General features: G+C 35.6%; 1 protein-coding gene across 1 annotated transcript in view; it reads right to left on the reverse strand.

The window, feature by feature from the left end:
* SPEF2 (sperm flagellar 2) overlaps nucleotides 1-25,893 on the reverse strand; it is a 222,718-nt gene that overhangs the window by 97,470 nt on the left and 99,355 nt on the right. The window contains exons 11-17 of the mRNA XM_027846244.1: nucleotides 15,571-15,790; nucleotides 14,056-14,186; nucleotides 8,209-8,312; nucleotides 7,414-7,661; nucleotides 4,650-4,761; nucleotides 995-1,152; nucleotides 257-412 (exon numbers count right to left, since the gene is read on the reverse strand). Coding sequence (XP_027702045.1) covers nucleotides 257-412; nucleotides 995-1,152; nucleotides 4,650-4,761; nucleotides 7,414-7,661; nucleotides 8,209-8,312; nucleotides 14,056-14,186; nucleotides 15,571-15,790 — 1,129 coding nt within the window. The remainder of the gene's footprint in view (nucleotides 1-256; nucleotides 413-994; nucleotides 1,153-4,649; nucleotides 4,762-7,413; nucleotides 7,662-8,208; nucleotides 8,313-14,055; nucleotides 14,187-15,570; nucleotides 15,791-25,893) is intronic.

Consider the following 25,893-nt stretch of genomic DNA (forward strand, 5'->3'; position numbering starts at 1 on the left):
GTTATGCTGTCTGCACTGCTGTTTCTAGTCAGCTGCCTAATTTTACACATTGTCCTATGTCAGCAAGGTGCCACCACCATGACTGCTGAACTGAATAAGAGTGCCTGGGCTTTGCCACTTTGGGTTTGTGGTTGAGATGGCTGAGGCTGTCAGAAGCATGGCTTTGGTTAGTGGGCTATTACTGTACTTTAGATTTTATCTCCAAACCTAATAAGACATATGAAAAATCAGGATTATAAGTCATTCCATCAGTCACCTGAAGCTTTCCCTTTTCCACCTTTCCCTTGTGCCCCCTTTGGAGACTCTTCCTTGTCTTCCTCTGGTTCAGGGGGAGGTGGAGGTGGAGGTTCGGGTGGGGGGGCTTCTTCTTTCTTTTTCCTCTCAGCTTCCTGTTCTTCTAGTTTCTTTTTAACTTGAAAAAAAAAGACAGATAGAAAATGTTTTTATTAAGTGGTACAGGCTCACAGTATTCAAACTAAAACAATTATAAACATATATGTCAGGGTGAACTGGGAAATCCACTAATCTACTAGACTGTGGCACTTCCAGTGGAGTTGGATACGCAGTCTTTGGTTCTGTGGAGAGGTACATGCACTCTGGATCCTTGCTGAGGGACGTAAGTGATCGATGGCTTCTAACTGGTCTTTCTGTATCTAGGTCACTGGGGACTGTGACAAAGAAGACTGGCAAATCAGCCAGGAAGAGCAAGCATCCCACTCTATGGGCTTATAAGACTCAAGGAGATATTGATTCCACCTTTTCAAGGTGACTCCTTTGTTGGGACAAAGCCAAAGTCAGCTCTTTCTTGGACATCTGTCAAGATGGAAATGAGTGTCAGGGCATGATATGGTGGTCAAGAAAAGCTAATGCCATCTTGGACTCCATTAAGAGACACATAGTTTCCAGAGATAATAAGGGGATGGTCTCACTGTGCTTTCTTAGCCCTGGTAAGACATCTGAGGTCTAATATAATGTCCTAAAATGTGACAATTACCTTTAGCCTCTTTTTTCCTCAATTCAGCAATAAAATACTCTTGTATTTTTGTGGCTAAAGTCCTTTTATCTACTTCTGCATTGACTTTGATTAGAATGTCTTGTTTTTCTGAAAACCATTTCTCCAATTCTGGCCAGTTGTCCAAGAAACCTAAAATTCTGCAACATCAAAAGATCAGTGTTATCAATTTGTTGAATAATCTTTAAGTTACATTTTGCAGCTTTTTAAAAAAAAAGAGTAAGGTGAAATGAGCACTAATAAAATTGTTTAACCTGAAAAAAAACCCTAAAAAGTCAATTATATGAAGCTAAAAGAAATGCTCACATCAAAGCAATAGACGTATACATGTTCATATCTATATACATATACATGAGCAACACTGTTAGAAACAATGCATTTAAATGATCAAGGCCAGTATTCTTGTGATATATTTCTTTTTCATACTTTTGAGAAATATTTACATGGAAAAGACACAATTAGAACTTTTCCACCATTTCAAACATGGTTTGATCATTTTATTCATAGCTAAGTAAAAATCCAAGGAAGTGGCATAGACTTTGTCTATACACATGGGCAGAAATCTTCTAAGTACTACTCTGAGCTACACCAACACCATCAGACTTATCAGAGTAGTTCAGTTCTCTCTTTATTACATGGTGTTGCATATAATGTTTTGTTGTAAATAGAGACCTGGGAAGTAGCAGATACTATTGGGCTATTGTGTAGATGAACTCAGCTTACCGAAAACTGAGGGCCTGGAACAATTCTGGGAACTATTTTGTTTTCATGAGAATGGACGGTCTGAATGTAGTTCAAATGATTCTTATATAGACTAACTCATTCTTTTTAGCTTTAAGGGTGTATCTAGGGGGTGTGGTTAAATGGAACTGATTTTATCTACAGCTCCTGTTTTTTTTAGGGAAACAAAGTCCCAATTAAATAAAAATAATTAAATAAAAATAATACAATGTTTAAACACTTCAAATTATTATGTTAATTAAATGTGAGACATATCTATGTAAAAATCAATTCATTTAGAAAGGTTTTTAGTTCTAAATCCTCTCCCTTCCTCCAGCTTATCCCCCACCCATTGAAAAGGCAAGCAACATGATGTCGATTGTCAATAATGTCAATATGAAGTCATGCAAAATATATTTCCATATTAGCCATGTTGCAAAAAAAAAAATAAAAAGCAAGAAAAATAAAGTGAAAAAAGTATGCTTCAATCTATACTCGGAGTTTGCCAGTTCTCTTTCTGGGGTAGATAAAATTTTTAAGCATGACTCCTTTGGAACTGTATTGGATCATTTTATTAATCAGAGCAGCTAAGTCTTACACAGATGATTATTGTTACAACATTCTATTAGAGTGCACAACGTTCTCCTAGTGGTACTCACTTCATTTAGCATCAGTTCATATATGTCTTACCAGATCTTTCTAAAACCATCTTCCTCATCATTTCTTATAGCCTAATGGTATTCTATCATAATCATATACCACAACCTATTCAACCATTCCCCAATTATGAGTAGCCTCTCAATTTTTATTTCTTTGCCACCACAAAAAGAGCTCCTATAAATCTTTTTGTACCAATAGGTCCTTTTCCTTTTTCTTTGATCTCTTTGGGATATAGACCTAGCAGTGGTATTGCTGAGTCAAAGAATATGCACAGTTTTATAGCTCTTTGGGCATAGTTTCAAATTGTTCTCCAGAATAGCTGGAAGGTTTCACAACTTTACCAATAGCGCCTTGCTTTTCCACATCCCCTCCACTATTTGTCATTTTCCTTTTCTGTCATGTTAGCCAATCTGAGAGGTATGAGGAGGTACCTCAGAACTGTTTTAATTTGCATTTCTCTAATTAATACTGATTTAGAATATTTTTGAATGACTACAGATATCTCTTTTTCTTTGTCTGAAAACTAGCTATTTATATCCTTTGACCACTTATCAACATTTACCTCTTATTTTTATAAGTTTGACTGAGTTCCCTATATGTGTGAGAAATGAGGCCTTTATTACAGAAATTCGCTGTAAATCTCCTCCCTTTGCTGTTTTTTTCTTCTTTTTAGTTCTTGGCAGCATTGATTTTGTTTGTGCAAAACCTTTTTGATTTCATGTAATGAAAATTATCCTAAATGTAAGAAATTTCAAAGTTTGGTCTGATGAATGTTCAATTATTTTCCATGTAAATTCTTACTCCTCAGCAAGGACCCTACCTACCAAAGCATGAATTGAACAAATTTAATGTACTTAATTTTTACTTATTTTAAATTCAGAGATATAATACTTACACATAAAGTTTAGTATATGATATATCAGTTATTTATAAAAGTTACTGTTGTAACTTTAAGCCTTTGTAGGTCATGTTTGCATACAAAAAGGCCAGGAGTATGTTTAAGCAAAGATAGCAAAGACCTCAATCTCGGCTTTGTCTCTCTGACTTTCTCTATCCTTTATCTACATGGGATAATGGATATTAGAGAATGGGAGAGATTTAGGGTTTGAAAACTGGAGAACTCTGAATCCCATAGCTATTTGGTAATTATTAGCAAGTACCCACGTAGCCTATCCTTCATAGATTGAAAATTGGATATTACATAGCATATTCTCTATAATCAAGGGTGAGACAGAGGTGCCCATGACTCTGGAAGAAGGAAGAGGAGTCCAAAGGAAAAGAAAAAAAAAAACTAAATCCAAGAACATTAGCTAACTGGGAGGACTTGAGTGTTTATTCTAAAGACTTTAGTGCCCAGGGCTGAGAAGCTTTTGCTGACAGATGAATGGAATTCAGCAGCCAAGAGCCTAAATGAAAAAGACAGAGGAGGTGTTTGCTGGCTCTTGGGCACGGATGTCTGCCTTTTCTAAAGGAGACAAAGCCTATGGTATTTATGCTGCCAAAGCACGGCAGCACTCGCTTTTTCCTTGAGAAAGAGATAGCCAGGGACCACATTTGAGCCAGAAGAGGAACAGTAGTCAGCCATTCAATATCTAGTAAAGCCTACATGTCCTAGGAAGTAATGATCATCTGAGCTGCATCTGGTGGACACTATATGGTCCCCAAAGCAGCACCCTCCAGAGAGTACAATTAGCAGGGGAGCAGCGTGATGATATCAGGAGAAGTCATCTTCTATCCTGTCGTGTGAGAAGCACGAGTTTTCCTTCAAAGAATGCCACATGTTTCCTAACGTACTCCCCTCAATATCCGTGCCTTATCCATATGTGTTTCTTGTGTGTGCAGCTTTTCCCACCGCTGCTGTGTGTATAGGAAGTGTGTCCTCCAGGTTAAAAGGTTGCTACTTCTAAAAAATTATACAATTTCATTAAATGCCTTTGTTATGATCTACTTATGTGTCCTCTGATTGACTAAACAAAAAGTAAACACATCAGTAGGAGCTCATAAGTTAGGGTTTTCAGGGCTATGGGTCCAGAGAATACTTTGAACTAGGAAGAGTCATTTCCTGGTGGAAACTTGTCCTTTGAGTTGGTGAATTTTCTCAGGTAATACCCCATTTTTGTTTTAGAATAAAAAAAGTAAATATTTATATCAATGCATTTTCTCCCAAATTTTGGTAATTCCAAAATAGCTGCAATTCCATTTATCTAAGTACTGGATCAATAATAAATAAAAGAAGGGAAACTAGTATTAAACTGACCTGTGTTGTATCTGATCCCTCAAGAGCTCAGTCTTTTCTCGATCTTCAGAAACTGATTCTGGACTTTTATTGCTTTGTCCAAAAGTTGTTTCTGGGGTACCTTTTTCCCCTCCTGTATGAAAATTCTTTCATTGTAAAATGTTAAAAAGCTTAACATAAAAGCCTAGCATTCCTACTACCTGCCAAAACAAATGGCTGTCTAAAATGATAATCAGACACCAGTTAGTCCTTGCCCAGAACTAGACAACATTTTTATCAATCACTAAGAAGGTGGAATAGAACTTGTCAAATTAGTTTGCTCATTGGACAAAAGAATCACAACTTGAAATTTCCTCGGGTAAAGGTGAAAACTGGTTGAAAAACCAAGATTAAATTGAGATACAGGATAGGATAGCTAACTAAAAAGGAAAAATTAAAAAAGCTGCATATATTCAGAAAAGGAAAGTAAAGCTGAAAAATAATACAGGATCCTAGTGAAGAAAAGGCTGATTAATGGTTAGAAAAAATCAACTCTATATTTTAGAGAAGAAACATGATAATGGGATTAAAATGGGAATAAAAACAGAGCATGAAAGGTTGAATGTAATCCCTCTGAACTAATGAGCACACAAAATGTAAGGAACATAGAGTTCAGAGGAGAGACTTAAGTTGGAAAAACTTGAGGAGTGGTTAAAGGAATTACAAATATTTAGCATGTTGAAGAAAAGGCTGAATGATGATAAAATAATAATGTTCAAGTAGATAAAGAATTCTTTGACTGAATGAATGAATAAAGCATTTCTTTAGTATTTTCTATGTATGAAGCACTGGGCTAAACAGTGAGGCTACAAAGAGGAAAATAAGACAGTCCCCACCCTCAAGGAGCTCACATTCTAATGAGGGAAACACCATATTTAGACAGTTTCAGCAGTATGATGGATGTAAATGTCCCATAACAGACCACATTGGTCAGCTATTTTCTATTTCTATCTCCATTTAGGAAATGGCAAGAGGAAATGGGTCCAAACTACAGCATAATGCATCTAGGATGTTTACAATGAAGGATAACTTCTGCACATTAGGGTTATTAACATTCAAATGGGTGGTGAAGAAGATTAAGAAAGCTTCTTCTCTACAGGCCTTTAAGAAGCACAGATTTTCACCTACTTGGGATGTCATAGGGGAATCCTGTCTAGAAAGAAGGTAGTCAATGAACTAAAAGACTTGTCAAAACCCCTTCCATCCTATATCCTACTGCATTAGACTTCTTTGGAAAGTGAAGAAACAATATTGTCACTCAGATAAAAGCATCACTGCACGATACTAGAAAGAATACTATCTCTTATCATAGCTCCAAATATCTAGCTCTGTATCCTGGGCCATCTCCCGCTGTCCTGATAGATATATGGCCACTGGACCCAGATAGTACTGGAGAAGAAAGTGAGGCTAGCGACTTTGCCAGTAAATCAGAGCCACTTCGATTCTTCTCTTTCAACTCCAGAAAATAAAGTAATATTTTATTTTGGGAGCAAGGCTTCCATCTACACCTTAAAGAACTAAATAATTGTATTGTTCCCAAATTTTCCTCCAAACCTGGACTTCTGTTCAGTGCAAGCCCAAGATTGATCTCTTCCCTCAAGTTAATGGCCTTTACAACCACATTATATGTATATTACACATAGAGGCTACCTTCCATGGAGTTTTATTATTATTTTCACTAGCAGAATCCATTAATTATTAATATATGCATATGTACAAGTATGCACATTGACACATATTACTATACTTCCTTTCCTCATGTTCCTGCATCCAAACACTCAAAAGAGAGATTTCTTTAGAATTGGGGATATTACTTATTTCTGAAACAAAAGATCATCTTTTTAAGATCAATATTCTGATGATTATAGTGAATAGTTATAACTCACGAAATATCAGAGTCTCCAAGAATTTAATTTGTGGGCCAGCAAAAGATTATATCCTGACAGTAAAGTTGAATAATGGAGAATTATGCACAAGAAGCAGCAGAAAAAAAACACGGCTGGAAGGGAGGATGGGTTGATCATGTATCAAGGGCAAGAGAAAACTGATGGATGGTAAGCAGTAGCTAAGCATTGCCATGTGGATGTTCCCAATAGCCTCATCTATGACAGAAGGTTGAGTGGGAACCTTAGCTAATTTGAAAACCATTTCACAGAGCTAAAACAAAAATACAGTAGCCAGAAGAAAAATGGGGTGAAATCTTGCTTATATCAATAAGATAGTCCATGGTTTTAGTCAGGGTGACACCACAGAAATGTGTTGGCATGATATGAAAGTGTCTCAGTTGTGATACTCATCCAAATTAAAACAGTTCAGTGTACTGGGAACACTTCTGATTTAGAGTCAGAAGGTGTAGGTTGTTGTGAGAATCAAATTACACAATGCACATCATGTGCTCTGTAAGCCTAAAGTGCTAGGCAAACATAAACTATTTTTATAATTACATAAATAATGTTAAGAGAGCATCTTTTAAGCAAATTATTTTTGTGGGGGCTCATATGAGAGAAAGTTGGCAGGGATTTTCATTACCAGCTTCTCATGATAGATGCCATCAATGTATGGAGTCTAGGGCTATAGGGCTGAACAGTAATAGTCATGGTAAAAGAGTTAGAGTTGGGTGGTTCAAGATTTAAAAAAAAACATTGAAATTTATTTCATGAAGTAAATGGTCACACTTCATTCAGCTTTTCAATGCATAAATGCTACAAAGCTCTATAAAATTTCTTTCATGAACTGTTCAACTTACCCATCACACGATTCAGCACCATCGTATCAGTTATATCCAGCAACATAGCAAAATCAAGTGCAGGTGGGGGAGGAGGGGGGTCTTTGGGAGCTGTCGGATCATATACCAACGTTGATTTTTTGTAATTCTTTCCCTCATGTTCTTGTTGGTCAGGATTGAACCCTGTAAGGGCTTCCTCAAGAAGTTTTGCTTGAGTTACTGTCATTGGAAAACCATCCAAGATCCATCCTTTTTCTATTGGTACTTGACTAAAGTTTGAAAGAACATGAAATTGCTAATATTTAGGAAAGAATAAAACTAATCATGACCATAATACTAAAAGGCTGATTGTTGTCTTTTGGGGGGTTAAATCGGGTGCAATCAGAATAATATAGTGTAATAAAAAGCTAGGAAAACCTCATGACATATATTTCAATTTTATAGCAAACCAGATTAATCTTCCTAAAACACTGTTGCTATCACATCACTACTGTGTTAAAAAAAAAACCTTCAGTGGCTACTTCTTCATGATCAAGTCCAAACTCTTTAGCTTTGAATTCTAAATGGGTCTTTTTCTTACCTTTCCAGACTTATCTCTCACTACTCATGAACAAGCCATCTTTTTTTTTAAGCTAAACTATTATGAAATATATGCTTGAAGTTCAGTGTGGCAGTATGTGCCTGAGCTCATGGGTCCCCATATGCTAAACTGTGCCAGTCATCAGAGTAGGACTCTAGTAGAAGGTACTTGAACTATCCATAATTAAATAAGCTTCTAAATGTATTAAAGACAGAACAAAAGAAGATAATTCATACTTAATGGCATCCACCATGATTTGAATTAGCAGTAGATCGGGGATACTTCTTCCTTTCTTCAGCAACCTTTCACATTTTGCACCAAGTTGAGCACGGTTACTAAGCTGTGGAAACAAGCAATTAAGACCTATAGTACATGTAACCAAAAATACACCTCCAAAGTTTGGTGTAACAATATTGCAATGGTTGAAATGATTGCATCTCATTAAGAAGTAGCTATAAAATCTAAAAGAAATTTAGTAATTATGAGAATATAATTTGGTAATTATAAGAAACTTACCCATGGTCAGGCTTAGTTTCTAAAAAGTAAATTTTTTGAAGGATTCATAAAAGAGATCATGAAAATGATAGGAATTCCATGGCTCATAGATCATAAGTTTTTTTTTTAATCCAGTCTACTACTGAATTAGGCTGTGTCTCCTTAGCCAAAGCAGGAAGATTTTAGGGGAAAACTGTTCTGAGAGCTTATTATCTTCCCAGTCTATCTGGGCTTATTCAATGACCCAGAATCATGTGTTCATTTGGTATCATTTTTGCATTAACACTTCTACTATAATTTTCTTTGAGTAAGTACTGAGTTTTACTTTAGGTTGTTAATTAGTTCAATGAATTGAAATGTAGGCCAGGAATATTGGTGAAGAGGATGGATTAGCATGAAAATGCCCTAATCATTCTAGGGCATCTTGGTTCCATTTGATGAAACCTTTACTCTGAAGGTATTTCAGGAGAACTAGCTAACACCGGGAAGAACAAGTCTTAAATAAGAATTTTAGAACTTCAACTTCACTTGTGAGAAACTCATTCATTCAATAAATATTGACTGGGTGCCTGCTTTCTGCAAGGATATAAGGGATACAAAGACATGAAAGATATCATTCTTGTTTTCTAGAAGTTTCTAATACTAATAAAATCCTTGGTCTTACAGTGCTATGTTGAGGCAGTCATCTATAATCTGTGGTCTCTGAGTTGTATAAAAGACTCCTATAAGAACTGATGGATACATGCCTAGCAGTCACACCAATAACACAAAATGGAACATATTTTTAAAATCAACATTACATTTCAATAAAATAACTCCCTAAAGTTATATAATTAACGTTTACTTATAAGTAGACAGATGAATAGGTGACAGTTGTAATCATTATATGAAAGGCTACCATCCCAAACACTTATAATAACAACTTCTTTTTATTAATTTATTAATATTATTTAAAATTAACAAAAAAGTAAATTATAGGATAAAAAAGCTTAGTTTCAGTCCAAAAAATAAGATGTGATTCAAAATAGATTAGGTGTGTTTTATACGTTTATGAGGTAATGAACAATTGAGAGAACTAATGTCTTCAAAGCCAGAGGAGGAAACATAGTTTTCTATATAAATAATGATGATTTTACTGATGTTCCATCAACAGGCTATGAATTTTGAGATATTTTTCTGCCAGGTGGGATATATTTGCACTAAGTCATTAAGATGCTCAATTCTATTATAGCACCTACCTGCAAGCATTGTTCTGGAAATACAACGGGATAATATTTGTAATATGCTTTGTAAACCTTAAAACACTATAAATCCTGTAATAATAATAATTGCCATTCAATCATAGCTAATCATCAATAATAATAATAATAATAATAATTATTATTATTATTATTAGTAGTAGTAGTAGTAGTAGTAGTAGCAGCAGTAGTAGTATTTCCAAGAACATATATTTGTGAGATGTCTAAAGTAAGTAGTCTTTGGCTTTGGAAAACATATTTTACTGTGAAAATCTACTTGGAGAACAGATCATTTGAACAAATAAATGTGTGAGGCTTTAGGGATAGGATTTGGATAGGTGTGAGCCTGTGACTTCATTGGCATAGGGAAATAGAGGGAACATCCTTTTCCTCTTGGCACTTTCTCTGAACTTATAGTTTTAGAAAGTTGCCTGGAGATTAGAGCCCTGAGGCATTAAGTGATTCGCCCAATGTCACTCAGTCAATTTATGTCAGAGACAGACTTTGAAGCCAATTCTGTTTCTCCACCAGGCTGCCTCTCAAAACTCCTGTGAAGAAGTTTTGAAATCCAGAACACTTAGAAAGTTTGTCTTATGGTGAAGAATAAAAGTACTAAGGTAGAAGAAAAGTATGACTAAACTTCCTTAATATAGGTATATATGTGGCAGGTCCGTAATACTTAGGCAGCTTTAGTAAAATGATCAAAAAGAAAATAATTATAGAAAATTATTACGATATAAATACAATTTTCTGTAGTTAGAGTTATTTAAGAATAAATTCTGCCAGGTGGAAAAATAAAGGGGATGTGGAAGGCAAACATGATCACAGTCAAAATATGAAAAGAGAAAAAAAGGGAGAAAATATATAATTTTTACCACTCAACAATATATTCCAAATATCTGCATACCCATTTTGATAAAGTTCAATAACAATTTTACTGAATTATAAATAATAGTAATTATATTTATTTTGTTACCTGTATACTAATAGGTAATGGGAGGTTTAATAAAGCATCTTTAGTGGCTGGCAAATTTTCATTCTATTTAAAAGGAAAGATGAGAGAAGAGTACTCTACTTGATGATTTCCTTGGGGACTTTCAAGGTCAAAATCAGATTGCATTACTTACTCGTGCTATACTGCTTGCTTTCACAACCTGGATTGAAAATGATTCACCAAGGTCATCATCTAGGGACAGGAGAAATGGTCAGAACAGTTCTTCTGTAACATTTATAACTAACAACTAAATATATACATTTGCCATTATATGGAGGAAGCCATTCTGTATATTTGAAATATTTATTGCTTCAAATGCTCATGAAACTGTAATAGTAAAACCACTCATTATAGTGACTGGCAGCCTTTCTCATGTTACCCTGACCTTTGATGTTGTTGTTGTTGTTTTTAATTTAATGCTTACTGTCTATTTGTTTATTTTCAGTTTTTGAATTTTTTGGATTTTGGCCCAAGTATTTAGAAGAAAAAAAAACCTAAATGATTCACTCATCCTACAAGTCTATGGGCAATGAACATATGCACAAACCACTCTGAAACTTAAGAAGAAGTAGTCATGCAGGTTTTTCTTTATGATTGATTTTAGGAAAGAGGTTTGTAGGATTCGAGTTAAATACAATTCTGTCCAAGTAAAAAATTACAGTTTTCAAGTTTTTAATATTAGAGCTAGATTTTAAGTACCAATGCAATGGGAAAAAAAGAACACAAGATTGCCCCAGGGAAAGATGCAAAGACCAAGCCACCTTGGGAATGGTACCCAAGACTAAACTTAATATTTAATTCTATGCTGAAAATGATAGTGAATAATGAGCCATCAACTACAATCCTTTTGATAACATGGTAGTACATTTGTCTTTACCATCTGCTTTGCTGTTGTGCCTTCTAGACACCTGAACTTTGCCATCTGACCTGTAGCTGAACTCACATGCACATATACAAACATATACACACATATACATGTATGTGTGTGTTGTCTCCTTTAATGAAGCTATAAGTTTCTTGAGATCAGGGACTGTCTTGCTTTTCTACTTGTATACCCAAGTGCTTAGCATGATGATTGGCATGCAATAAATGCTTTCTGTTCCATCTGACGATGCTGATGATGGGATGATTAAAATCTGCACAGCATGGTAGAAAATTACAAATCTATTTAATATACCAAAATTGTTTTGTATTTTAATGTTGAGTTTCCCTAAGATATTCTACAAAGGTACGGAACGACGAAGAAGCAGATCCGAACTAGAGTTAATATTACATTTTGGGCTAGCTAGACTAAATTTATTTTGTCTGAAATAAGAACTGAATTTTCTTTTTCTAAAGTAAGTTATCTATTACTCACATAGCTTTAAGTAATAGGATTTTATTTTCTGCCTATATAAAATGAATAAGGAAATGGTAATCAGTGGCCCTATTCCTAAACTGGTTCCACAGGGGTAACAGAAGATCAAATCACAGGACCTCTCTCTAAAACTTTAGAGTTTGGGATGCCAAAATCCCAAGTTTCTTTTCAACAAATTATATATAATAATTTAAAGAAAAATGAAGGTGAAAAAATCCTAATGGCATTTCTATGTTTTATTTCCCAGTGGAATAAAGAGGACATAAGAATCTTTTTCCTTGTCTGAAAGCATCCACCTCTCCCCAGCCAATCCTCCCAATTCATTATTGCCCTCAATAATAACATTACATACTCTTCTTCCCACATGGACCAGTACTCTCTACCGTGGACATCCAGAATCCATGCCCTGCGTGCATAGGGAAGTTAATTTTTACTCATCTTTGGAGCTTTCTTCCTAGATCCCAAACAGCTGGCCCCAGATTCCAGATCACGTTTTGCCTTCATATTTCATTCAACCTGCCAATCATCCACTCAGGGTATTTTGCTATTTGCTGGCCAATGTACACACCTGCTCCCCTTCACACAACTCACCCCCCTCCACACACACTTTTTACCTCTTTCTCTTGGCACAGTAATCAAATAAATAGTATTGCTTCTAGAACAGGCATGTAAATTAACTGCCCTATATAAGAATTCTTCACTATAACTCCTCAGACCAAAACACCCCTCCCTACCTACCATTCCTCTATACCTATAGTCTATTTATTAGAATATCATCTACTTAAAGTAAGGACAGTGCCAAGCACATAGTAAGTGCTTAATAAAGGTTTCATTCATTCATTTATTCATTCAGTTAATCATTCATTCATTAACCACTCTATGGATTCAATAGAGTTTTACCTTCTACACGAGAATCTTTTTTGGTATGAATTGCTGTTATTGAAGTTGCCGCCGTTTCCTTTTAAAAAAAAATTACTTAAATTTTAATAAGATTAATGATTTCAATTTTCTGTAACTTAAAGCTTGAGTGACAGAATGCATATAATTATATCCCTAAAATTAATGACATTAAAGGAGATTCAGAGATTTTGATTATAATTTATTATAAGCAATATACATGGGAGCCTAGGGCTGAGGAATAGACAATATTTTTAAAAGTCTAGCCTATCACAAACGTCCCTTGATCAAAAGTGCAAAGATCATCACTCTTGGGCAGCCATTAGGAAAACAAGGAAAGATGGACATGCTTGTTGTGAATATTTGATATGAACAATAAATGGCTATCATAGCATGATCAAAGAAATAAAAAACGTCTTTCTCTCCCTTTCTTCCCCTCTCTCTTTCTTTCTCTCTTCTCTCTCGCTCTTTCCTTCTTCCCCCTCTCCCTTTTCTTCCTCTCTCTCTGTCTCTCCCCCCTGTACTTCTCTTCTTTTCTCTCTTTCAATAGCAGAATTCTCATATACACAGAAGACCTGGGTTTCCTTCAATACTTCAAAGTATCCATAATTTCATCGATGTAGGTACAAATAGCACTGAGGCAGAGCTCCACCTCTCTAGGCCTCAGGAAATAGTCATCGTGACTATCTATAATCATCACCTCCTGACCAAATTTTTGGTAATGGTTTACTAAAACTGAATGAGGTTGATCTTCAGACCAGCTGCTATCTCTTACCAAAGTCTATACTCCATGTCTTTCCATGTAGGAGGACCTTCCAGAATTTGTCCTTGAATAGACTATAAGAACTACTAGATAATATACTTAATTTGAAGCAAGATGGTATCCTGGCAAGAGTATGGGCTTTATAAGCAGGAGCCCTGATTTTTGGTTCTAGTACTGCTATTAATCAGCAGTGAAATCTTGAGCAAGTAACTCAAATTTTTAGACCTGTGTTTCCATAACTATAACATGTAAGGATAGCCAAATAATCTGAAATTTCTCTTCCAACACTAAAACTCTAAAGTTCTAGATATGAAAAAAAAATGTTAGGATTATACTTGCCGGAATTTCTTTTTCAGTCTCTTCCTGTTCCTGTGTATCCACCGGATCTTCAACTATTGTTTCATTCATAAGGAAAGCCTGAATAGCTTCTTGAACAAGCTTGTCAATAGAAAGTATCTCAATATGGAAAGCTAGGATACAGTGGAATATGTTGAGTTAGTTTGATTAAATAAATTAAAAATGTTTATTGAGTGGCAATTATATGCAAGACATGTAGTTCTTCATTTAGGTTTTAGTAACACTGTCTTTTGGGTCTTTGGGGTCTATGCCCCAGTATTGTCTTCTAAATAAAATTGCCTTTTTAAAGGAGATTCTTTCTGTACATTAGTAATTAATCCCCCTTTATCATAAATGAGACTGACTGGTATTATAGCAAAAACCTACTCTATTATGAATAGTAGCATAGCAAGTTTCCAGCACGTAAAGCTATGACTAACCAAGAACAGAAATTATCAGGAAACAATTCTTAATTCCCCAAGAACTACTTGGAAAAAAGGGAAAGCTGTTTGGTAAAACCTACGCATAAATCAAGATCCTTCACCTTATGCCACATGATAATCAAATAGAAAAAGACCTAAATATAAAAGATAACCGTCTTGTAAAAAAACATACAGATTGAAAAGAGTTGCCTTTGACACTTGTGGTTAAGGGAAAACTTAAAACTAAGGTATAGAGGCAATCATTAAAAGATAAGGGAAAATTTAAATTATAAAAAAATCAAGGAAAACTTACACAAACAAAACAATGAAATCAATGCTGCAAAAATGAAAAGAGAAATTACAAAGTATAACAAATAAATTGCATCAAATATCTTTGATTTCTGTTAGTGTTAAATCACACAAAATTCTGAGTCCCAAATATATAGGAAATGACATATTTTAGTCCAAGAATCATTGACTAATAAAGAGTGGTATAATATTATGAATAGTTTTCAAAAGAAGAATTGCAAATCATCAACAACTATTTGAAAAAAATCTCCAAAATTTTAATAGTGAGATAAAAGCAAATGAAAACATCTCTGAGTAAAACCTCACTTTCCTCAAATTATACAAAATGATGTAAGATGGGACTAATCAATTTTGTTTGAGCTTTTGGAAGACAGTGTTGGTAGCCTGTCAACTGCAGGACCAATCACTCTGGAAAACAAGTTTGAATTGTGCTAGAAAAATGACTAATCCATTAATTCCAATATTGGTCATATATCCCAAAGAAGTGAAAAGTGTATAGGAAGGCACCATATAAACCAAAACATTTGTAGTACCACTTCTTGTGGCAGCAAAAGAATGAGAAACAAAGCAAGTACGTTTGATTGGTGAATGGCTGAAAAACTGTAGTTTATGAAGGAATTGAAAACAGTGTGACATAGGAAATAACAGATATGAGGAATTAAAGAGAAACGTGGGAAATGCCTGTATAAATTGTTGAAAAGTGAATTAAGCAGATATGTGACCAGCAACACTTAAAGTCATATTGGACAGTCAGTTTGGCAGCAATTAGAGATTTAAAAAATTCTACCTTCTTCTAAAATCTTCAGACAGCTGGTTTTTCCACTACAAGTCTTTCCCAGCATGCACCCTTTAGTTGAAAAGGAAGGAATCTGAGGCGTAAGAATTGTTGGCCCTGGAGGTTGAACTTTTTCATGAACTACACGAAGCACATGACCCAATATGTTATTATTGGGAGGCAGGGCAGACTCAGCCATTTCTTCTGGGAGGGTCCACTCTCCGGTTAATGTCTACGACAAATATAAATGGGAAACATATTTAAATGTTTAATGACTTGCATAATACATAAGTAATATATAATATATATATATAAAACACATAAGTATTATATAATACATAATATATGATATATAATATATGATATAACCAACATATAATAGATCTTATATAGTATATAATATAGGAAAATACTACATACTATATAAGCAATTTATATTTTTACTATTCTAAATCACCTATATAATAATTCATAAGTTCTTTACAGTAATTTTCATGAGTAAACAATACTCTCATTTGGAAAGGAAAAACATGAGCATATTATATAAAGACCAGAAAGAAACTAGAATGACCATAACCTCATATAAAGTGATTAATTGAATTATACTACTTTTAGGCATGGATATGATAGAGAAGTCAATCAAAATGGATTGTGATAGTCACTAGACAGGAGAAAAGCTGCTTAGGTTAAGAACCAAGGAATAGCAATTCATCTAATATCTTACATATAAGCAAAATTAATCTTAAGTAATTAAAATTAAACAACGTAGAAGAGGTCAAAAGGTAATATTTATGATCATACTTTCTATAAAGTACCTTTTTATTTGCATAGAAATACTTGGAAGAATATATAAGTACAATTATTCAAGTATTTCATGTTAGCACCAAATTAATTTGAAACTTTTGATGACTAATAAATACAAAATAGATCAAATTGGTATAATTTATAATCATACTTTCCCATTAAAATTGCCTGTGATTTTCACAAAAATAACCAGGAGGAAAGATAGGGATAATTTCATAGCAACTTTTTTTTTTCATTTGAAAACCTTGAAAACTGTCCTTAGATTGTATGGAATAAAGTTAGTAACTATGAATCGTGTCAGTTTCGAAGCACATTGATAAACTGACCTTCACATAGCTATCTGACAGTAGAAACATGAACCATTCTGAACCTATTTTTCAGAGTACTTTTTTTTAATTTTAGCACACATAAATCAACTATTTATTGCACTGTTAAAGTAGTTTTATTCTATTGTGTAATTTCTATGGAAAATCCAACAAAGATGACAAATCATGTCAAACAGTACAATCTTGGGGCAGCTAGGTGGCGCAGTGAATAAAGCACTGGCCCTGGAGTCAGCAAGATCTGAGTTCAAATCCTTATTCAGATACTTGACAGTCACTAGCCGTGTGACTCTGAGCAAGTCACTTAACCCCAATTGCCTTACAAAAAAACCCCCAAAAAACCAACAACCCAAAAAAACAAAACCAAAAAAACGGCATATATACGATGTCTCCTCTGTCCACATTATGCCCTTTCTTCACACCTCCAACATTCAAATCCACTTTAGGTAACCAAATATACATTAACCTAGTGACTTTTACTAATGTTATTCTTATTTTTCTAAGATAATTGCAGCTTTGAGGTTTTTATTCCCCCTCACCCCATTAATAAGCTAAAAGAGTACAAGCATTTGTTCATAGCAAATAAACTTAGAGTTCCCTCACCAATATGAATTCCCATGAAAATCAAAACAATAAAAAATAAGCATAGGAAAAAAGAGTACAATGAAATTATTTTAAAACCACTCTCAGTTCTAATTGGCTTAAATGCCTTTAACTCCATTCTGATTTCTTTTAGTATTTATGTTCTCCAGTGCTTATCTTCTATATTGGATGTAGTCTTAAACAACATTTTCCAATCATTTTCTGAATGAGATTTCAATGAGCAGAATTATTTAAAAATTACATCAACTTTAGATTACTGGTTAAAAATTATAATTTGACCAATAAAAACACGGCAGTTCATCAGATCTTAATATTACAGGATTCAGAGATGGAAGGAAATTTCAGGTTCACTGAGACCAATGATTTGTCATTAGAAGACAACACATTTTGATTTCATATTAAGCTACAAATCAAAGTCTCCAGGTTGTATTTTTCAGTCTCTGGTTATTTATCTGTTTGGCTAATGTGGAAGGGATACTTATATTAGCTACTTCATGGAAGTATCTCGTCAATTTTCCCAAATATGTATTGAGTGGTTAGGATCAATCCTATATAACCTTTATTTTATTATGTTCAAAATACTTAACTGACAAACACCAGTTCTTATATTCATGTCATATTAATGTATGAGATATTAAATACTGTCTATATCCTTGTCTTCATTTTCACTAGAATGACCCTCTTAACCCCAGTGTCTCAATATCTGTTATCCAAAACTCTTGGTTTAGCCAAGGAGAACTATCTCATGAATTAAAAAGTATTGTGAATAGCTGTGCATATATTTTTGTGCCAATATCTTTGACATGACATCACTGGAGATCTAGAAATGGTTTTTGTTAACCTGAACTAAAAACAATGTTGATTAAGAAAATGAGTCTTTTCTTTTACAATGCTGAAAAACATTTTTTTTATTATTTTAATACAAATGTTTTACTGGCTTAATAATAACATGCAAGCTAATCAGGGAAACAATTTTAAAGCTAGGAAGGCTCTTAGAAATAGTCTAGTCTGAACCTTCATTTGCAGATTTGAAAACCAAGGCCCGGAAAGGTGAGGAGCTAGTTCACTGACATACAGTTAGCTTGTAGCAGAGACAGGATTAAAATCTAGGCTCCCTGACTCCAAGTGAAATACTCTTTCTATGGCATGCTTTTACTTATCATTCCAAGTCCTTTTACTTTAGCCTGGATGCTTTTCATTGTAAAATTTTCCCCTGCTCTATACACATTATCTGAATTATTTGTAATTAGACACAAAATGGATCTACATGCATCAAAATGTTTATCAGCATCTGATTTAATATTTTGTAATTTCTTGCTTTAAACTTTGTGTTGTTTGTTTAATGGTTGTCAGTCAAAGATTAGGCAGCAAACCAGACAGATGACAACCAAAAAAACTGTTATTCATAAACAATGGACTATTGTAAGCCTGAACAAAACACAGCAAGTGAGCTAGAAACCTGGTAGATGGGCATTGAGTTCAAGCTGGACTGAAAATTAGACCCCTAAAGGTTCTATTTAGCTTATAGTATATCTGATCTGGTTGTCTATACAGTCCACACTCAGAAGATTAATTATTCATCATCTTTTGCTTCATTTTAACTGCATACGTACCATCTGCAACAATCTTCCAGAAAAACAAATTCCATGCCCCTGATGTAATCAGGGTCTACGGATACTTCCTACTGATACTTTGACTCACCTACACAGAAACAAATGCTTGTGAATCTTCCACATCCTCTCTCCCAACCCTTTCATTCCTATGTACACAGCAGGAAATATAAACAGAGTAAAGAATATAGATTCCATACGAGACTGAGGTCACAACCGTTCTCACTCATAGCACTGCTACAGACCCCATTCATACTCTTTGTTGACCTTCTCATACTTCGTTGGTTACCTTCTTGGATACGTTCCTCCCTATTTCGGTGAACATCCCAGACCATAAAATCTTTGCCACCTTTGGGACTGATTTGCACCGGTATATGTTAACTGATCCTCTGGCAGGTATGTAACCTCCCTGGAACTGTGGTATTTGCCAAACTCTTCCTACTTATCTAGATCACCAGTTCTTTTTCTTGTCCGTCAAGCTTCCCAAGTTTTCCAAGACAGTTTTCCAAGCCTGCTCCCTAGGCCCCCACCTAGAAGTATCAGAAACCCACAGAGCTGGTATATACTCAGAATAAGTATGCAGACCTGTGGGCTAAGATGTACATGTTCCAGGTGCCCTCATTGCCAAGAATTTGCCCAGTTGCCCCACTTCACAATTGCTAATTGATAAGGACCCATAGAAGCTACACTGCTTCTTAGATTCAGCAGGATATAAGGTAAAGAGCACTGGAGACTGGGGTTTGCATCTTGGCTCCAATGCTCGAGCAAGACTCTTGGATTTTTCAAGTTTCTGTTTCCTCATTTATAAAATGGAGTAATAATATTTGTTATATCTACCTTACAGGATTGTGGAAGAAGAGCCCTGCAAACTTAAAAAGGCTTAAAAAGATGAATAATAATATTTTCTAGTAATCAATGTTGTCAGCTTTACCCTACCCACCCCTTATTCCTATGCCTCTGGCCTTGGCATAAAGGTACCTCTTAATAAGATTTCCTAACTCCCAGAGGGGAATGTTCTGGTTTTGGACCAAAGGGCTTAGTCATTGACTCCCTCACCTAGGCCACTGTTGAGATAGACAGAGTTCATTTGGCTCAGGTTGTACTCCTGAATTTGTGGAAGGGGGACCTCTTCAAGTACCCATAAGTCACAAAGTTCTGCTGATCATGGTAATAACAAGTGGAAGTGAATTGTCCAGATATTTTCATTTTAGGCAGGGAATCAACTCAGTCACTGAGGACTTTACATAGAATTCTTTTTGACTTCGTGTTTGGGGTTATTTATTTTTGTCCTACCATGAATATAACTCCAATGTGTCAGATGGATTGGGTACTTTTTCTATGTATAGTTTCTATCATAAAGGAAGAGAAGACGCAGGCTATAAGATTAATGAAGGGAAGTAGTCTCCTATCTCCAAGGATTCTGGAAATATGAAGACAGAGCCAAGGAACTACAGGGTTCTTGGGAAATGTAGAGTTTAACTTATCTGTATATGAATTATATCTATAATGTTTAAAGAGAATACTAAGCAGAAGAGAAACCACATTATGGGTGACACTGCTTTAGCCACTGAACTCAGAACTAAAGGGCTTTCTTGATCTCTGGTAGACTCCCACTTGACCAAATACCCTTTGGAAAGGAGAAAGGTCCTAATGGGTCCTCTATAATTAGGAAAATGGGTTGGGAGTACAACTAGTACTCTGGTAATGTTAGGGCTAGTCCTCAGAATCTGTGTTATTCTATACTTGGTACATGTTTGTACTGTGTTCAGCTAGGGCACTCTGTAAGATCATATACCATCTGGTTCCTATTTCCCAGGATCCAGGGCAAGTTATTTCCCTACTAGAGAATGGTAGAAGCTGGCACCAGGATTCCTTCCTCCTCCCATCTTCAAGTTCAAGTGAATATAGGAAATATTTTACTCATTACAAACTTGAAAAATTCTGGTACTTCATAAAGTAGATAGGTAGTGTGGGTAGACAGAGTATTGGACTTGTAGTCAAGAAGTCCCGAGCTCAAATCTAGCCTCAGACACTTAGTAGTTGTGTGATTTTGGGCAAGTCATTTAACTTCTATTTCCTCCATACAGTTTCTTCATCTATAAAACGGAATGAGGGGCAGCTAGGTGGCATAGTGGATAGAGCACCAGTCCTGGACTCAGGAGGACCTGAGTTCAAATCCAGCCTCAGACACAGAACACTCATTAGCTGTGTGACCCTGGGCAAGTCACTTAACCCCACTGCCTAGCCAAAAAAAATGGAATGACAATAGCATCTACCTCCCGGAGTTTTTGTGAAGATAAAATGAGGTAATATTTGTAAAGTGCCCCACAAACCTTAAAGTGCTTTCTCTCTATTTTCTCTCTCTCATATATTACATATAATATATAAATCCAGCAAGTACTATACATACATATGTGCATATACATATATATATATATACACACACATATATGCATAGTATTAGCTAGTATCATACTTATTATGAAGTCTTTTTGAAGAACCATATACAATCTAACCCTCTACCTGGGGACATTATATGTAGGAAGAAGTAGCTTAAAAATCTCTGGAATTATTACCCATAATGTGGTTTCTCTCCTGCTTAGCATTCTCTTTAAACATTATAGATATAATCCATATACAGATAAATTAGACTCTACATTTCCCAAGAACCCTGCAGATCCTTGGCTATGTCTTCGTATTTCCAGAATCCTTGGAGATAGGAGACTACTTCTTTTCATTAATCCTATAGCCTGTCTCTTCTCTTCCTTTATGATAGAAACTATACATAGAAAAAGTACCTAATCCATCTGACACATTGGAGTTATATTCATGGTAGGACAAAAAAAAAATATGGGCCTAGGTCAGTGACAACCCCAAACAACAAGTCAAAAAATCTTCTATGTAAAAACATTTTCAGGAAAATCCTTTTTTTAAAACAGGTTGCTGAAATAGTCCTGACATATTGGCCATGATTGCCTCTTAGACCTTCAAACACAATCTCAGAGAGTTTTTGTGCAATATTTTCTAAATTTACCTTTGTTAGGGTTTGAATCAGAGGCTTCCTAAACTATCTCCCACCTCCTCAAAAAAGTAGGTTCATCCGAATTTCTCATTTTTGTAAGAAAGAAGAATATTGTCTTTACATTTTATATTATATATTGTATTGTATTGTAAAAATGTATTGTAAAAATGAAAATGAAGGATTGTGTCCTCGTATTGATCATAAGGACATTCAATCAGTTCATTAACACTCATTTTCCCTTCTTCCAGAGCTCTTCAAATATCTGCAAGTCACCCAACAGTTAACCATAGCATACCTCTGAAGACCGTACAAATCAAGTCTGGATGCATAAGGGTAGCAAGTAGAAAGTGGAATTTTGAAAGTCAGCATTTGGGCTCTTTGAATACTTTATTGTATTATGAGAGCATTAGAATTTTCTACCATGTTTCTATGATATCAAACACTTGGGGTGCTTTCTAGTCACGAATCTTGATGAAATATTGACCTTTTCATCACTTTTACTTAGTTTACATCATCTTTCACTCAGTTGATATGGAACATTGCTCCCACAATACAAACATTTCCTGAAAACAGGCTGTTCTAGAGTATATCCAAGGTCACTAGCTATATGTTCACCTAGAATGATGTGTAATTTGAAGAAGGAAACCTGAAATTTTAGAAATTCTTTTCTATGGATAACTGATCAAATGTCACCAACCAAAGCATGGGGAGGGGGAGGGTTCAATAATTTCTTAGGTTCACCAACTTTTAGACATGAATTTTCTCCATGCAATAGTTATCACAGTCTTGTTTTAAAAAAATGGCATCTGGTTTTGGTGGACTTCTGCTAGCTAATTTGCCATTAACCAATCTGCTCCTTCCTCCAATATCTGGCGGTTCAAATTTTAACCTCTTTCAAGGCCAAGTTTACATGTCACTGTCTCCATTAAACCTTCCCTGATATTCTCAGCCAGAAGTGCTCTTTCCTCTAAACTTTTATCATACTTTATCTCTCTCCTATGAATTTATCAAGTGAACTTTATATTATAGCTATTTGCATATACATCTATTCCCCTTTCCCTCTCCCCTGAGGCTGGGGGATCATGTCTTATTTATTTTGGGACCTTCCTTAGCATCTGTCAACATAGCTTACATAGAGTAAATGTTTAAATGGTTTTGTTTTGTTTTTATTGAAGGTAATCTTCCTTGTTAGTCCATGGTTTAGAGCATTTGAATTATGAAACTGTTTTCTTCTGTGGGCATCAAGAAACCCAAAATTGGTTCCAGAACTTATTTTCTAATCCTTTTGACAACTGATGCCTATGTGACAGAATTTGGGAAAGGAAGTAAGCATTATTTGGGATAGTGCTACCTTGGAGGAGTATTGGCACCCATTTGAGAGCAAGCCACCCTTACTATAAAATTTCATGGGCTGCTAGAATTTAAAAAAAAATCCTCCTTCCCCTTTACTCTCCCCACCCTGCTAAAAGTGCCACCATCCCAACTGGAATGAGTGGATTCTATTCATTTCATTATTTAACTTTTTTTGGTAACATCTCACATTAGCACTCAGGATGGCAAGACAATTTTTTTTCTTGCAATGGGGAGAAGAATCTGCTGGAAGATACAATACTCCCATTGCTCCTGACATTTGTCATCTTCTTTGGAAGCACTCACAATGTTGATATTTTCAGATAAATATAAAAAAGCCCTGTCACAGGAGTTGGATGTGATATGTTGGCAGCAAATATTTCACAAAGGAACCAGGTAACAAACTGATCTTTATGTCTACTAGGACATATAAAGGTATGACATATATTCTCCCTGGTTCAACTTAGCTGCAAAATCTGTGGCTATGATATAAAGAAGTCACAGATGGACAATATGGCCCCCTTGAGATAAAATAATCAATCAGCAGACATTCTAGTGGACCATTATCAATGTGACACCTGTGTCTGAACTAAGGTTATACAAAAGGGTCCTCAAGTGATGGATGCCAAGGGCCACAAGAGAGTATATCTTAAGATTTTGTTTTTGGTCTTCTCCCATACTATGGTTATTCTGGTGGTGGTACATTGGTTCATTAAGCAAGAACATCTAATTTTTCATGAACCTATACCACAAAGCTTCTGTTGGAGCATTTGAGATAATTAAATTATTGCTTTGCCATGGTGAGGACCTTGAAGCAGACCTAGTGAATATGGTTTCATAATTTTTCTCTAGCTCTATTCAGAAGCATGAGACTAGGAATGAAGGCAGTGAATCATGGAAATAATCCAAGGTTGAGATGACAGAGCAAGATCTTTGATTGGATAAAGGGACAAGAGACTTAAGAAAAGATGATAGTGTATACTTGGACTGTTTTACCAAGGGGTCAAGATCAGTAAGGGAAAAGAGTATAACCAGCAGAGGAGTGATGGCATGGGAAAGAACTGTTATATGGAAGCACGGGAAGTCACGGTGAGGATGAATAATAGTTTGGAAATTTCAGAGTTCATGAAAATAGATGTGGGACACATATGGCTTATGACAAGATCAAGGGTATGGCCATCTCTGTGTGCAACTGTGGTAGGGTGAAGGAGTGGGAAATGAGTAAATTGAAGAACTTTGAGAGATTAACATTATGCACCATGAAGACTACTAGTATGAGAGCAGGAATTGAAGGGTAAAGAAAGTCCATTAGCAAAGCACTGAACTCTGACGAAGGAAGGAGAGTGTCCTGGAGGTTGTTAGACTATGGTTATTAGAATTCTGATTGAGTGGTAGATATGGACTGAGTGAACCTCAAAGTTCTCACTCAGGTTGCTAAGTAAGCAACAAAGAACAATCCAGTACCTCCACCGCAATCAGTGAGTTCAGGGGTATGAGTGAAAGTAAAACCAGTGTTAGAAACAATAACGAGGAAAAACTATGCCATCAGCAGCAAGCCAGGTCTCAGCAAGTGCAAGAAGATGCAGGGAGCGTGAAAGGAAGAGGTTTAAAATGAAATCTACTTTGTTCCCTATGGAGTAGATTTTCTAGAGAGCTGAGTGGAAAGGTTGCGTAGCTTTAGATGGAGGCTGGGGAAGGGGGCAGTTTAAAGAAGATGAGAATAAAAGCATGATGGGGGTAGGGGTGGAGAATGAGACTTGAACAATGATGACCACAGACATAGAACAACTGGATTTCAGCAAAGCATTTGAAAAAAATTAATTTCTCCAGGATAATATGGAGAGATGTGGATAGCACAATAGTGCAGATAGCTAGATCCAGAAATAATTAAATGGCTAAAGTCAATGAGTAATAGTTAATAGACTCATGACAGCTAGAAGTGAGGCTTCTAGTAAACATCTATAGCTCTTTGTTCTTGGCCCTACTTTGTTCAACACATCCCAATAACAGCACTACATCCATTTAGATCTGAAAAGGACCTTAAGTGGTCAGCCAGTGATAGATGGAATGTTCAACACATTGTGATAGGGTAAAACGCTGGGAAGACTGGTAAACACCTTGGATGACAGATTCGGGATCCCAAAAGGTTTTGATAGGCTAGATTAATATGTTGAATATAGTATTTACATGTTTTGACACTTTGGATTCCCATGCTTTCCTCAATATGGGTGCTTTTTCATAGATACAGATTATAACCTATGCACGTTTGTTCATTCTGCACAATTATTTTCTGCATTCTTTCAAAAATCTTCTGCTGGGGATGTACACAATTTTGTGCAGGATGGGAATAAGCTGGAAAACATACAGGCCAGGATGATGAAGCAACAGGAGGCAGTGTCATTCTAGCAGTGTTCAGACTTCCCACTTCCCCTAATTTTTCAAATGAGGAAATTGATATCTAGAGAGGTTATACGACTTTTCTAGGGTAGCATTAGGAAACTAGTGGATAGTCGATAGTGGACAATGCAGTGGATAGAGCACTGGGCCTAGAGTCAGGCAGACTCTTCCTCTTCCAGAGTTCAAATCTGGCCTCAGACATGTCCTAGCTGGGTGACTCTGGGCA

This window comes from Vombatus ursinus, unplaced genomic scaffold (genome assembly GCF_900497805.2).
Source record: "Vombatus ursinus unplaced genomic scaffold, bare-nosed wombat genome assembly UNPS02015106.1, whole genome shotgun sequence".
Classification (NCBI taxonomy): domain Eukaryota; kingdom Metazoa; phylum Chordata; class Mammalia; order Diprotodontia; family Vombatidae; genus Vombatus; species Vombatus ursinus.